The sequence below is a fragment of the Triturus cristatus genome, chromosome 5_1 (assembly GCF_964204655.1).
Source record: "Triturus cristatus chromosome 5_1, aTriCri1.1, whole genome shotgun sequence".
NCBI classification, from domain to species: domain Eukaryota; kingdom Metazoa; phylum Chordata; class Amphibia; order Caudata; family Salamandridae; genus Triturus; species Triturus cristatus.
The window spans coordinates 59,895,492-59,910,730 of record NC_140587.1 but is presented as its reverse complement, the minus strand read 5'-3'; the positions used below and the strand labels follow the sequence as shown (position 1 = coordinate 59,910,730).

General features: G+C 44.5%; 1 protein-coding gene across 1 annotated transcript; it reads left to right on the top strand.

The window, feature by feature from the left end:
- The first annotated feature begins 13,482 nt into the window (after positions 1-13,482).
- LOC146830181 (olfactory receptor 6N1-like) lies at positions 13,483-14,442 on the top strand. The gene has a single exon (XM_085603694.1). The coding sequence runs from the start codon at positions 13,483-13,485 to the stop codon at positions 14,440-14,442; it is 960 nt and encodes a 319-aa protein (XP_085459820.1).
- The last annotated feature ends 797 nt before the right edge of the window (positions 14,443-15,239 follow it).

Genomic DNA, 15,239 nt, shown 5'->3' with positions numbered 1-15,239 from the left:
TGAGATGGCACCAGGCTGTCCTGCGTCTGGAGAGCAGGGGGAGGAGAAGCCCGGGAGGTGAAAATGCCTGGGCTGGTGCTATAAACAAATTGACACATCTCCAGCTGAGTGATTAAGGATCCAGGCCCCCAGTATCAAAGGTAGAAAGTTGACACTGGGAGACAGACACCTAGAACTGATTTAGGGAGGGGTCAGGGACCCCTGAGCAAAAAGAACTTCAAAGACAAGAAGGGGTATAACTGAGAGAACTGAAACCCCTAGAATTTGGTGTAGTTTTGAATGGCGAAATGGACAAGTCGAGTCTACAAAGGCTTTGGCCTCTTTTGTGATCAAGAAGAACCTCTGCCAAGGAAGGAGTTGATGAAGAGACTGCTAGATAGGACAGACTCTTGCTTCCTGATCTGGGGCTGGCCTGCAGTTTGTAGCTTTTACTAAGTAAGAGACTGAATGGACATTGCAGTGGGTGGTGTCCCCCCTTCATGAACAGGACTGTGCTTTGTGCTGCATCCTGAACCCCAAGGGCCAGAGGTGAGCTGGCTCCCTGTTTGGAAACACAGGAACATAAAAGTTTCCGGAGAATTCCCAAGCAACGCGGTGTGTGCTTTTGCAGCTTGAGACCCTCAGAAGTCGTGCCTTGTGATCGTGGGCACACAGGAGTAAACTGAGTCGCAGACGCGAAGGGAGCGTGTCGTGGTGCAGCCGAGGCGTTGGTGAGGAGCACGTGGTTGTTGTGTGCACCGAGCAAGGAAGTGAAACTCGGATGCGCAGGGAGCGTTTCATGGTGCAGCCGAGGTGTTGGCGAGGAGCGCCTGGTCGTTGTGTACACTGGGAGAAGAAGTGAGTCTCGGACCCACATGGTCGTGTCGTGGTGCAGGCCGAGGCGTTGGTGAAGAGCGCCTGGTCATCGTGTGCACCAGAGAAGAGGCGAGTCTCGGACGGGCAGAGTGTGGGTCACGGTGCAACCACAGGCACTGGTGAGGAGGGCCTGGGTGGTGTGTGCACCGAAATCAAAGAAGGTCTCCACAGTGCTGAGGGTGGGCCTCAGTAGCTACTGCGACCGCCGAAGAGAGGGCTGGGTGATCGGGCCCTCGGAGTGAAGCAGTAGCATCCCGGACTGGCAGCACTGGAGGAGCGGAGCCGCCGGCCCGAGCCCGCCGTGCCCATTTGACGAAGTTGTGGATCAAAGCCCAAGTTGCTGAAGGAGGAGAGGAGAGTGGGGTCGCGCCCCCCCCAGGTAACGTGGATCACCACCTGGGGTGGGGTGCAGCGCCGGAGGGACACTCTCTCGGCCTCTCGCTTCTGTCAGCTGCGCAAGCCTGTTGCTTCAGCTCAGATCTAGGCCCGTGCTGGCCCAAGGAGGGGCAGTTCTGGGGCCAGAGTGAGAAGCGGTACTTTTGTGTCATCATTGATCCATGATTGGGGACAACTGCTAAGAGAGCACCTGAACTGTCGCATTACACTTTGCATCACTGCTGCGAACTAACTATAGGATAGGATAGGATAGGATATATGCTTGTAGAGCGCTCGAATGCCGTGGCGTCTTGGCGCTAAAAAGGGTAAGAACCTAGTGGAGCCAACCGGCCTGTCACCTGCAACTATGTTCTGGTGAACAACAGAGTTTTCAAGGCTCTCCTAAACGCCAATCTGTTAGGTTGTAGACGCATGGCTACCGGCAATGAGTTCCATAGTAGGGCGGCACGGTGTGAGAACGCTCTACCACCCCATCTTACTCTCCTTATCCTATCCAGGCAGAGAAGATTCAAGTTACCCGATCGTAATGGTCGGACTGGGATGTAATATCTAAATAATGTGCGCATAACCCCTACCCCACCTCCATAAAGCGCCTTGTGGACAAGACATAGAGCCTTAAATTCGACCCGATGCTGCATTGAGAGCCAATGTAAGGTTCGAATAGCCACAGAGGTGGGTTTACCTCTAGGTATGTCCAGGAGCAATCGGGCACCAGCATTCTGTAATGATTGAAGCCTATTCATTTGTGTCTTATCAATTCCCAAAAATAGGCCATTACAGTAATCCAACTTTGATAGCAGGAGGGCCACCACCACTAGCTTCTGTTGTTCCTTCCTGATAAAAGGGGAGATATTCTTTAGAGTTTTGATCAGGAAGAAGCAAGAGGAGGTAAGGCTGTTTACTTGGGCTGAAAAGGTTAATTTGCAATCAAAAATAACCCCCAAGTTTCTAATCTTGGACGCCGGAGTAGGGCACTGTCCAGCCATCGTGGGCCACCATGAGGCGTCCCATCGGGGTTGTCCCTGGCCGAATTCCATAACTTCCGTTTTGTCGGTGTTTATCTGTCGAACTGTCGTATGACGCCTGACCTTAACTGTGCCTGGCGAACTACATGCTGGGTGCGCTACGCACGGCTTTATTTTCTCTTGCAGAGTACATGATTGTAACGTGGCGCATTGCATTATTTCTTCATTGCATAGCACAGGGTTATTACGTGGTGCCTTGCATTGTTTTTCCATTGCGCAAGTACATGATTGTAGTGTGACCCATTGCTTTGTTTCTTCCTTGCACAGGGCATGCTGTTGGTGGTACGCAATGCATTATTCCTTCTGTTGCAAAGTACATGATTGTGGCGCTACGTATGGCGTTGTTTCTCTAGTGCACAGCACGGGGGTGTATCGTTATGCATTGCAGTATTTCTTTTCTTTTGCAATGTGAGTGATTTTAGCAATACGACCTGTCTAACCTTTTGGGAATGGTTAGAAAAAAATAGAACTGTTGGTTAGAAGCAGTGGTTGGGGTTAGAACCTACCAACCCACCGGAAGAAATACTACTCATTCTTATATGTTGGTTTTGTAGCGTGTGGTCATAACGTATATCTTCTTATATAAAGATTATACTCGTTTTATAAAAACTCGGTGGAGTCTATTTATGGTGACATCAGTGGATTGCTGTGAGAGTGGTTGCACATACTGTACACTTGTGCCTTGGAGATACGCCTGGCTGCTTATGCCAAGCTACTAAGGGGGTGAGCAGAGCTATCTCAGACGGTGTCCTTACTTAGCCTAACGTTGAAACAGGGGGACAGGAACTCCTGCCTCCATCATTTGATGGCAGCGGTGAGGGACAAGGACCCCCACTTCCAACAGTCTCCAATGAAATTTAGGAAAAACTATTGTAGCAAATTATCATCTTTGGCATAATGTCCCCCCAATTTTTGCCCTAACATTTGCTTGACTTGGAGCTCTCTTCACTTTACCTCTGCTAAACCGAAGTGTCTGCGCTATCTCCTAAAACATGGTTTAATTTGCTTATTCCTGACTGACATATTTAACCTGTTAATGCATCTCTAATATATTTTGCATAAAATGCACCTAGGGCCTGGAAGTCAAATTCCACCTGCACACTGTAGCACTTATTGTGGCAACCAGAGCGTGCTGTGAAAAATGGCTTCAGGCCTCCCAAACATAGCATGATTGCAGCAGTCTAACAACCTACTGTCAAACTTGTCAAAATAACCAGTGGTGGCTGCCACATACACAAAGTGGAGTGGCTGGGTGAGGGGGAGAGGGACCAAGCGAGGGAAGGGAGAGCGGGAGAGCACAGCAGAGGGTGGGAGGACATAATAAGAATAAAAAGAATATTAAACATTAGAAAAGTTACATTTACCTGCTGTCGGCCGCCTTCCACATTGCGCCTTCCCTTGTCCCAGCATACACTGCAGGCTAGTCACAGTCTCCCTTTTCAATCCCTGCACTGGAGAACAGTGTGGGGATTGGCAAGATCAGGCTAGAAAGATGCCCTGTTCAGTCCAGGGAGTCTGTGGGCTTTCTCTAATTCGGCTGTTCAATTCAGCTGGGTTAGAGAAACCTAAGTGCGCATGTGAGTTTTGGTCAGCCTGAGATGGCCAGACAAACACACATGAGCACTTAGGGAGTGCACTAGCACTCCACTTCCCTCCTCCCCCTCCCTGCACACGCTGGCTGAGCCAGTGGTTTAAAAATAAAACAATACTAGAACATTGTTTTATTTTTTTGCTGCTGGCTCTGAGCCAGTGGGTTGACACTCCCCTGCCATTGTGGAGGAGCCGCCCCTGAAAATAACCCTTGTTAATGGGTGAGAATCCTTGCTTTTAAATATTAATAGGTCAACCCCAGGTACACCTTGTTGCCCACAAGGTAGTGAGTCTGATATTTAAAAGGAGAACATGTGCCACATTAGAGTCGCTATGTTCCTCTAGTGAAAAGCCCCACAAAGCCTTTTTACTGGCAGGGCATAAACTGTATTCTGGAAAATGGCAAAGTACAGATTATAAATATTAATATGTAAATTATGACAGGGAATGACTAAAACAGTGATTCAAAGTCTATTTTTTATATTTATTAAAAATGTAATTAATTGGTGGTCATATTTTTTGTTAAAATAGACAGGAAAATTTACTTTTTGCAAGTAAGACTTTGGTTTTCCTGCCTAAGCTCTAGTTAGGTTAATTAGCATTTGTCTGAGACAACAGTCCTGACACTTCCTCCCAGAAAATTAGGTGTGAAAACTGATCTCAAATCAAAGATAATAGCTTAGTTGTGGGTTGGTGTTTTTGTTTCCCTTGCAGGAAGGACAGTTACGGTGGGCACAGGACCTTCATTAACTTGTAAAGGACCAAAGTGTGGCCACCTGTTTCAAAGGCAGATATAAAGTGAGACCTGAAAGAAGGCAATCCTTTGTTCCACAGATGCAAACTAGCCAGTTCACTGAGAGGAAAGCTGGCCCCAAAAACAGTTTGGAGTGAACACAAGGAAGGGGATTTCAGCTCATTTCACCCATCTTGAAATTAAGGAGGAAGGTGCACTGTGGATTTTTGCATTTGGGCAAACAAGAACTGCTGAACATTGGTTAGGGAGCCGTCACCCCATCCACTGCCTAGAGTCAACCATAAATGTTGCATGGAACCCTCCTGGACCTGCAGAAGCTCAGAAGAGGTCAGGACCTTTCTTGCTGTAGCATTAGAGGAACTCTGAAGTGCTACACCTTCTAGCATCTGAACACCAGACAAAGAAGTGGACTTCAAGGGTTAGTTGGTTAAACCCCTGTCTGACTACAGCGGCACAATGACCTCCAAGCTGCCTTTTTCCTGAAGTGAACTATGACCAGTTGCAACCTCCTAAATGCTGTCCCTGTGGTCCTGGGAACATTAGTAAAGTTTGCCATATCTAAAATGTGGTTTTCCAGACCTCTGAATGACTGGGATTAACCATCAAAGTCAATCTACCCAAGTTTGGCAGAAAGGGTGCTCCGTAGCAGTTGAGATGAAGTACCCTCTCTGTCAAACTGTAAATCAGGCCCTATCTCCATAGGAAGAAATATTGACCAGACAAAGATGAGCAAAGTATCAGACAGATGAGAGGACATCTTTGGGTGCAAAATATGAACTTTCCCCACCAAAAGCATCAGTTTTAGCAAACCTCGTCCAAGGTCTGTCTGGCTTTTAGATGACTTGCTCATCTCCAAGCATGCCCCACTGGCGAATTTCAACTTTTACTGCAGAGACTGAAGTCCTAAGGTAATAATTTTTGACCAGTTTGGCCCTGCTTAACATATGTGACTCATGCAGCATCAATAATGGCTTAAAACCCAATGGTAAAATATTTGACTCGGGAGAACCTGCTTGGCATATCTGACTCGTACTCCATCACAACGGCCTGAAATCATGCTCAGTTTGGAGTCACCTGCGAACAGTGATTAATGATTGGTGCTTTACTTTTTCTTGATGCTTTTACCACTAAATCTTTAGAAAATCCATAACTATTGTGTGTCTTATTGGACTTTTGGCGTGTTGGTATTTTGTTTAATATATTATACTCTATTTTTTATGAATTGAAGTGGTATTTTGATTGACTGGCATTTTTTACTTTTTAGCTGTTTCTGTACTTATAAATGTTTTACACATTTTCTCTCAGATAAGCACGTCTGTTTCTTGTCAAAGCTATCAGGGGTTGAGCTCAAGTTTAATTTACTAAAATGTTTACCTGGACCTAACATGTTAGTGACTTTAATACTTGCAGTGGACTATCATTTACACACAATTTAAATTGACTTTCTTACAGATCTATATGTTTATTATACCCACATTCATCTGCAAAGGGTATCTTGTTAAACTGATCTATACACAGAACATGTCAAGGGGGTATGTAGAGAACATGCTTGGAACATCTTTTTGACAAATAACAAAGTCATAATTCTCTTCCTTAATGAAAGATGGTTTTCTAAAATGTTTAGAGATGAATCAAGAAAGTTTTCAAATTTTGTATCTTGCACTCTTAAAGATGTAGCTGCTAAAATACCCCATCTAAACTTTGGCACAACAAAAATAGGTCTACATGCAGAACGCAGATTAACTGGGAGGAACGATATCACGTTCTGAAAATCTAGTGATGGTGCACAAGTATTTTAAAACAATCAGTTCAAGTTTTTTTCTCAATCTGAGCCATTAAATCTATTGAATGGTTTCCAAAATTGGCATGTTTGGAATGTGCTGTATTTGAATTAAGGATTTAAGAAGCAGAACCAAATAGACTGCAATTCAGAAATTCAAGTGAAACTATTGTAGGTGTGGTTAAAATATGGTAGGATTCTGTAAATGATTTTCACATGTTAAAAATACTTTTTGCGAGGCTGAAGTGATCTGATTAGAATACAAGAGGTTCCATCTATCAAGACTCCTAAATTCCTTTTTGCAGTCGGTGAAATAGGCACCCAAAGAGAATGGCAAGAGTCTTAAACCCCATGCATTTGGTGTTTTTAGTTCAATAGAATCAACATCTAGGAAGGTTCAATTGAAGACATTTAAATTCCTCCACCATGGAATATATTCCAAGACCAGCAGAGTTTACTATAGCCTTACAGCCTTCTGTAGAGGTTTATACCGGCCAACGAAGGCCTTCGGCGAGGGTCTTTAATAAGGGATTGGGACTTTAATGCCAGTATATCCCAGCTACGGAGGGCTATAAGGCTATTAGAACGTTCTGCCAATAAAGAGCAGAATGCTCTTACAAATAAAGAAAATACCTCATGGAAATCCCCTCTGGCTCCCTGAGGCATTTGTTTACAGCAACAGCTGTGAACCACAACTTTGGAATGATGGAGCTTCAGGCTTCTAACAGCCATTAGAGGCCTGGATCACTCCATTGTTTTAATTGGAGCTCCCAATATTCCAATGTTCTAATATTGGAAGAGTCCTTTCCCTTGGTATGTTCAACCATACATCAATATTGTGTATATAGACATAAAAGGAGAAGCCCACTAAGTGCAGAAGATAATCTAGTATAGAATACATTGAAAAGGGGAAAGTTTTGAACCCTGGGCATCCACACGCTGCATGATTAAAGTAAATACTGCTTTAAATGTTCCTAATTGGGTTGCTTCTAACTTATCCACCTGAAAAAATCAATCCAGTTTGTGACAAATTCACTGATAGGGGATTTTGCCGACCTCTGCTGGAAGATTTGATGGCAGATGATGTCAAAAGCTATTGCCAGGTCTACTAATATCAGGGCGCTGACACTATCATTTTCTGCCACAATCCCAAAATCCTCCAGCATGGGAGTGATGTTCCTTTTTTCCCATTCAGTGGCAGGCAGTAGTCACTTCACTGAGTTTTGCATTCTCACTGGTGTACATGATGGTAATTTCCTTTACCTCATCTTTATAAAGAAAATAATCTAATGGCTTCAACCTGTTCAACATATGGGAGTCATGATGGTTTGCGACAGCCAGAAATTTCATTCGCCATATATCGAAGGTGAAACTCTTTTTGCAGTGGTGCTTATAAAACAAGCATTGGCATAGCCAACAGGTCTCGCCTTTGGGACCTTATAAGTGTTTAGCCATGCAACAGTTAACGTTGTTGCAGTAAGGATATTGTGCTGCATAACTAAATACTTCTAAGGTTCCAAAGGCGAGACCTATTGGCTATGCCAATGCTTGTTAGCTGGTAGCGGCTGGGCAGAGCACGTGCATGTAGTATAAATGGCCGATGGTTGCCATAGTAACCAACGCCGTCACACACATGGCTGCCGGAGACATGGCACACCTAAACCGACTTGCATGTCTGTGTGTGTCTGGAGTCCTCAGCACAACTTTCAGTGCATCGAAGTTGTGACAAGGCACTTTGGACATTTCGCATTATGGAGTGTTTCATCTTTCCTTTGAAGCGCATGCACAAAATGTATGCCCTAGAGATCCAAGCAGCACATGAACTGCTACGCCATAGACATATCACTATGAAGTGCACACAGAGACTGGTATTTGGCATATCCTTTCCCCACTACTTACAAGACATTGGACAGAGACAGGATGACCTGTATCTATTAAGCACACAATGACCTTTTGACCATGCTTCATGTGAGCTGCGTGTGGAGCACAGTGCACAAATGCCTGTAGCATGCAGCCATGCCCTGTATATGCTGCATAGAATGGCACCGGGGACACCAAACATTGACTATATCATCTATTATATATGTATGTGTTAATTCTGTAATGCGAAAATGGCCAAAAGCCAATAGAGCGTTGTATATGGTCGAAGACAAGCATAAAGTCAATGACTAATAGGAGAGGAAGCTGGGTGGAGGATGGTTAATGCATTGTGATGTAGTGTTCTTTAAAGAGGAGTGACTTCAACTCTTTCCTAAATTGGAGCAGCGTGAGCTTTTCCTTCAGGATGTGGGAATTGTGTTCCAGATCCTCGGTGCACAGATGGAAAAGGCCTGCTGCTAATTTATTCCCTCTGTTTGCACCTCTTAGTCTGTAGGCTGATGGTGTCCAGGCTGCAGGTGTTATGTCATGTGTGATGTCATTTAGGATGCCAACAGTGATGGTTGTGATGCCATCTGTGACGCCAGACATCCACAGAGTCCCAGTTCACACCAACTTAGAAACCCAACCACCAATGTAGCATAGCCTTTGACACCCTTAGTTTTACTTTATTCTAAACTGCTGGATGCTGGATGAAATTTTAAAACGTGGTGGTCTCCGTCTTCATGTCAAAGTGTGGATCAATAGGACACGAGTTGCACTCCAACAGAGGCACTAGAAGTGTTAACACCAAAACACATGGCATTGGATAGGGCACTGTCTGCCACTGAAGGATTACACTTGAATGACTATCACATCCCTCAGGCCAGCATGGAAGCTGGAGCTTGTGCTGGTGTGTGCTCTGCTGAATCTTTCCTGATATGCATGTCTGTATTGAGTGTGTTAGTGAACTCAGTACTTTGGTATCCTAAAGAGGGGCAAACTCTTAAAGGTAGCAAATCCCACCACTACCCAAATTAAAAAAACAAGTTCAAATGCAGAAACCTTAATCAAAAGATTTAAATATTGTATATAATTTCAGAATAGCACCAACTGTAATACATATTTACCTACGATTTTTTCTTAAGTGTGCGTTCTCTGAGCATCAAATCCTTGGAGAACAGTTCATAGATTTTGCAGATCGGTTACAACCGCTAACAATTAACGTTGAGTTAGCCCATTGGAGGGTTCTTTGCACAGCATTCTAAACACCTGCTGACCAGCAATCACTTGAAATAAATAGAAATTCTATTTCTGGAAATGCTAAAACTGCTGACAACGAACCCAACAACTGCTGTCTATGTTTCCCAGTCAGAGATCGCCGTAGGCTTCCAAGAGAGGCGACCCATCGAGGCAGAAGTCGCGATAACAAGTCTGCTACTACAAGCCAGCTGCCCTGGTTAGGAATTATACAAATGACTGAGACCAAAGGCTGCGTTGACACTTGAAGCTGCACAGTGGAAAATGTACGTGAAAACTTCGCACTGCCATCCAGACTTATCCCATCTGCCCAAACTACTTAGGAGCGCCAACCGTTTGAGCAAATTGCTTCTAAAATAAATGTCTTCTAAATAATCAAGCCATCATTTGTTCCAGTCTATCATCCGAAGCCCAAAAGAGAAAACATATTAGCCTGACACAATAAAAGGGATTGAGAAATGCCTGTTTTCCTCAGCGACGTGCCGTTCACTCACCGTGGCGCAGATAGCCGTTTGACCACACGTTGATAATGTGGCATGCTCAACCCCAGCAATTTGTGTAATCCTGAATGTGATAATACTACCTTCTTCCCAAAGTGCCCCTGTAGGTTGGTGCTCTTTGTGACTATAAACAGCATTTGCATAAAAGCTGCATCCCTTGAAACTAAGAGCACTAAAAGTCACAGCATCCGGCCAGAAGAGGCGCAGCCAATGACAAAAACCTTTACCACAATATCCTATCCCCACCTGAACTTGCACCCACTTCTCAGATGTGGGCGACAAAAGAGGAAAATATTGGCCATTGACTGAGATGCAACTGTCCACTTTTGCACAGGCAGGATAAAGCATTGTTGCAGTGGACTGTGCGCGGTGGACTGTGTAGCACACAAACCAACAGCAGCACACTCAAGTCAGTGAGAAACACTGCAAACGTGTTCAGCAAACGCACTATCTGAACCTATTTACACCAATGCTACCACTATGTCCTTAAGAACTCTTCCCTGTGATCGCTTGGTGGAAGCAGCCCCAGAAGGAATCATGAGCTCTGCCACTGGTGTGCATTCTTTAGGCACCGTGGAAAATACCAAAGTCATGTTGGGGGGCAATGATGTACCTCGATGGAGTAAGTGCGATGAAAAACAATCTATAATGTGTTTATCAGGACAGCAGTACATTGGCACATATTACAGGCTTGACTACCTATGTAATATTAGGTAGGTTGGAACAAGACAACATGATGACACTGAAAGTTGCAAAACGTAAACGATGCGAGCACAGGGTAGTAATAGTGCTGTTTTCAAAGTCCAGATGTCAAACACCTGGTGGGAAACCCGAGGGTCGCCGAAACCTTGTGGAGACCTCGGAAAGTGGTCCTTGAAAGCTGCTGGGACCGCGCGGCTTGCAAAAGTCATGCAAAATGCTGGCTGCACTCTCGTGCCCGATTTACATATGTTCTTCAGCGCACAGAACGTCGCTCTATGTAATTGAATTGCTCTTTTTTGCCTCTATTAATACTTATGCAAAGGACTCACTCCTGCAGCTGTGCGGTATTAATCATATGTGTGCTTCTGTCTGTCTGCCCTGCAGGCTCTAGGTCGCAGGAGAGTGTGGGTGGGAGGGGGCCACGCTAGTTCCTAACCTACAAGAAAACTCACTCATGTGATCTAAGAAGGCCTGCTAGCGAACAGCGGGGCAGAAAGGCAGAGAAGGCTCTTACAGTCGGCACAGTCAGCACCGGCCCTCACTTCAGAAGCAATGCTGAACAAGCGCGCGCGCCTCGAGCTAAAGGTGGGAGGGTTGAGGGGAGTGCCCCCGACAGCACACAAAGCGTTTCCCTTGCAGCAGCGAGCCACGGGCACCATATGTTTGTAAGTTAATTACAAACATATGGTGTCAAGCTCGCTCCCAAAAGGAAATCGCCAAAGGTGCACGAGTTGCCATTGAAGACAATGGAACGCGTGCACGTTTTTGGCTGAAAAGCCGAAGCGATTGCTAAAGGTCTTTAGCCTATGCAGCGCATGTGCGCTACTAGGTGAGACCTAAAAAGGATCTGGAATAAGGTGCCATATTTGATCCATTATGCCTATGGCAAATTTGTGCCAGTTTTCCTGTTTGAGCTTATTGTTGCCACTGCGAGAGCCAGGCTTAGACTTCAGCAAACCGGCTCATGGACCTTTCTCCAAACTCCGGGGCATACTTACAATAAACTGGCAGATCACGGTATAGCTGCCAAATTGTTAACGCCGCACTTCATCAGTTAAAAAAGCAGGATGCGCCATATTCACAAAAAAGCGGCGGACCCCTGTGTTTTCACTAGTGCTGGCGGTAAATCTAGCGGTCTAGCGCCAACGCAAGCACCTTTGCAAAAATAGTGAAGGGTGTCTATGTTGCAGGGAATGATTGTTCATGTGCAGGAAGGTGTCCATTCTTGCACATAAACAATCACTAACAGAGATTTGTAACTTCCTTGTGCAGCAAATATTGAAGTTGCAACTTGTCGTTAGTAAATTATTGTTTATGTGCAGGAAGGGAAACCTTCCTGCAGAACAATCCCTATTAACGATTGGCTCTTTCTATGTGTGCTGCATGATGCAGCATCAAAAGCAATAGGTGTTGCTGTGGAATGTCCACCCATTCCCTGCCCCTTTCATGCTAAGTGCTGCATGAAAAGGTGCCTTATTTACAAAAGTAATGGGTGTTGTGGCGGAACACCCGCTGCAATACACATTCCCTGCCTCTTTCACACTAAGGGGCCAATTCCGATCTCGGCCGGAAGGGCTACAAATCTGAGCAAGTCCAATTCGTAGAGCAAATTTCCTACCAACTCCTATGGTTTCCGACTGACTCCTACCCCTGTACGAGCGAGCAAGTACGATGCATGGGAACCCTCGCACTATGACCGACTCGTACCCGTCAACGAAGCCTTTCGAACGACTCAAAGATGGCCAGCGCGTACAGCACAATGTGTCCAATTCCCGAGCGACCAAGTACGATGCGCGCGTCGAGCAGTCAGTTCGAGTCGAAGCCTCCGACTCGAAAAAGCTATGGGAAGCGGACTTCAGGGGTCCTCTCCTAAGTGTCCTTTAACTTTAGAATTCCAACCATGACTTTCCCCATAGAAGCTAACGGAGCTCACGGCTGTGTTCTCACACTGCACACGTCCCCCGTGGGTCCCCTGAGTCACTACCTTGGGTGGTTCCTTGGGGTCCCAGCGATACTATAGGCTCTAGGCCTTGTGTCTAGTCAAGTCATGGTTCTTATACCACTTTCTTAATATATTGCTTGGTCCCCATCCCCCCGGGGCCCATTGTATATTGTGCTATTTGCTGTCGTTTTTTAACTGTATTATTGTGTATCTTGGACTCTAATCTCATAAAGAGATTAGTAGTGAGTGTTTAGAAATAAATACATATATTTTATATATACCTTGTGTGGTTCTACTTTCATTTAGTTATTCAAGAGGTTAAAATCTGGTAAACAAGCTGCTTTACACTCCTTCAAGACTTAGCCTGAAGGCTGCTCTCCATAGCTACCTCTAGGATAGCTTTCAATAAAGGTTGTCTTTAAACCTATCATCAATAAGGGATGTTTGGACTGGTACAAGGTGCCCACAATAACTAGTGGACAGCATATACCAGGCCAACGTCTCACATTAATGTGATTTTACAAAAGAAGTTTGAATATAAATTATTCTTCAGGAATATTCCTACCCCTCCAGTTTTTCCTCCAACACAGTTCCCCAATCTCTATTGTGCAAATAACTATTTTTGAAAATATGTGACATTAGATGGAAATGTATTTATTGTGTTGCTTTGGTTGTGGGAAACAAAGTATGTTTTTACCCTATGAGTACCTATTGGCAAAAATCAATTTGCCTGCTATATTGAACTTTCCTGTTCTCTTTGTTTCAAGCTACCATCGGACAATCATCCTACAGTTGTGTCTTCCTTATTCTGCAGCTCATTCATGGAGATCAAGGATGCTGTCAATCAAACCAGTGTTGTAGAATTCATCCTCTTAGGATTTCCCACACAACCAGAATTTCAAATTGTACTGTTTGTATGTTTTCTCATTATATATGCCTTGACCATCACAGGAAATATCCTCATCATTGCAGTCGCCATTGCAGAGACTCGTCTCCACATGCCCATGTACTACTTCCTAGCTAACTTCTCCTTCCTTGAGATCTGGTACACCACCTCCACTGTCCCAAATATGTTACTGGACTTTCTGGCAGAGAGGAAGGCCATCTCCTTCATAGGCTGTTTTGTCCAATTTTACTTCTTCTTCTCTCTAGGTGCCACTGAGTGCTTTCTATTAACCACAATGGGTTTTGACCGCTACCTGGCCATCTGTAAGCCACTGAACTACTCAACCATAATGACTCCTAATATGTGCATCAGTCTTGCAGTCATATGCTGGGCATCTGGTTTTACATCCTTCGTGACTCCTGCCATTTTGATCTCTAGGTTGCCCTTCTGCGGCCCCAATGTTATCAACCATTTTATCTGTGATCCAGTGCCACTTGGAGAGTTGTCCTGTGGGCCAGCCCAAGTAGCACAGTTATCCTGCTACATCATTACTTCAGCTATACTCGCATTCACATTCATGCTCACTGTGGTATCCTACGGCTTCATCCTTTCTACCATCTTCAAGCACCATCGCACCTCCAACATGGGAAAGACTGTCTCCACCTGTGCTTCTCACTTGACAGTTGTCATTCTCTTCTATGGATCAGTCATGACGGCCTACGTCCGGCCCACCTCACGTCACTCTGCGGAGTGGGACAAAGTGATCACTGTGTTTTACTCTATCATGACCCCATTGCTGAATCCCTTCATATACAGCCTCAGGAACAAAGAGGTGCTTGATGCCTTGAAGCACTTGTTTAGCAAACTGAGAGGTCCACATACTATATTCAAGTGATATTTCTGGAGCAACAACTGATAATAAGTGAAATTAATAAAAACACATGTAGAGAATTGACAGCTAATCCAAAAAAAAAACAGAATCTGTTCATTTGTATGGAACAGGTGTCTCCAACCAGTTGATCGTGAGCTAACACAAACCTTCATAGTAGCTCCCAGCCTTGAATCGATTTTTAACTAAGAACTGCAATAAATAAGTGTTGGTGTTTCATTTTCCATTCAAAGGTAAGGGAAGGCTGTCAGCAGTGATTCACTCAGATTTATGACGCATGTGGGTCACAGAGGTTGAGAATTAAAGCACTGAGGTATTTAACTCTTAAATAACAGATTCTTAACTCAGCATGAGAACAAAATGATATTTCTGAATGCTTTTACGTTTAAGTTAACTCTTCATTTGAATATTCTCCCTCCAACGTTTACAAACAGCAGGCATCTTGCTCCCAGTGGCTGGTAGACAGTGCCATATTTATTTGCCATTTATAACTGAAAAACCCATTCATTTTCTTTTAAATGGGAGAAATTAAAAGTGAATACAAATGTTTCATCAAGAGCAGAAAAATGTTCTTTATTATGTACATTTTTGCTGAACATTTTTCTGTACTTTTTCTGCCATTTAAAATAAATTGTTATCTGTGTTATACATGTAATGGTACCTAATATGGCAAAAGGTATGTCCTGCACCACATGCGCACATGACACAGGCTCAGTCACGCACACACCTATATCCCAGTCATTCACACCCATTCATACATCCCCACAGACTATGCACTTACTGACGTACATGGCAGCCCCATC

What these genes read in the sequence shown, in the direction of transcription:
- LOC146830181 (XM_085603694.1), top strand. Translation starts at nt 13,483, where the DNA reads ATGGAGATCAAGGATGCTGTCAATCAAACCAGTGTTGTAGAATTCATC.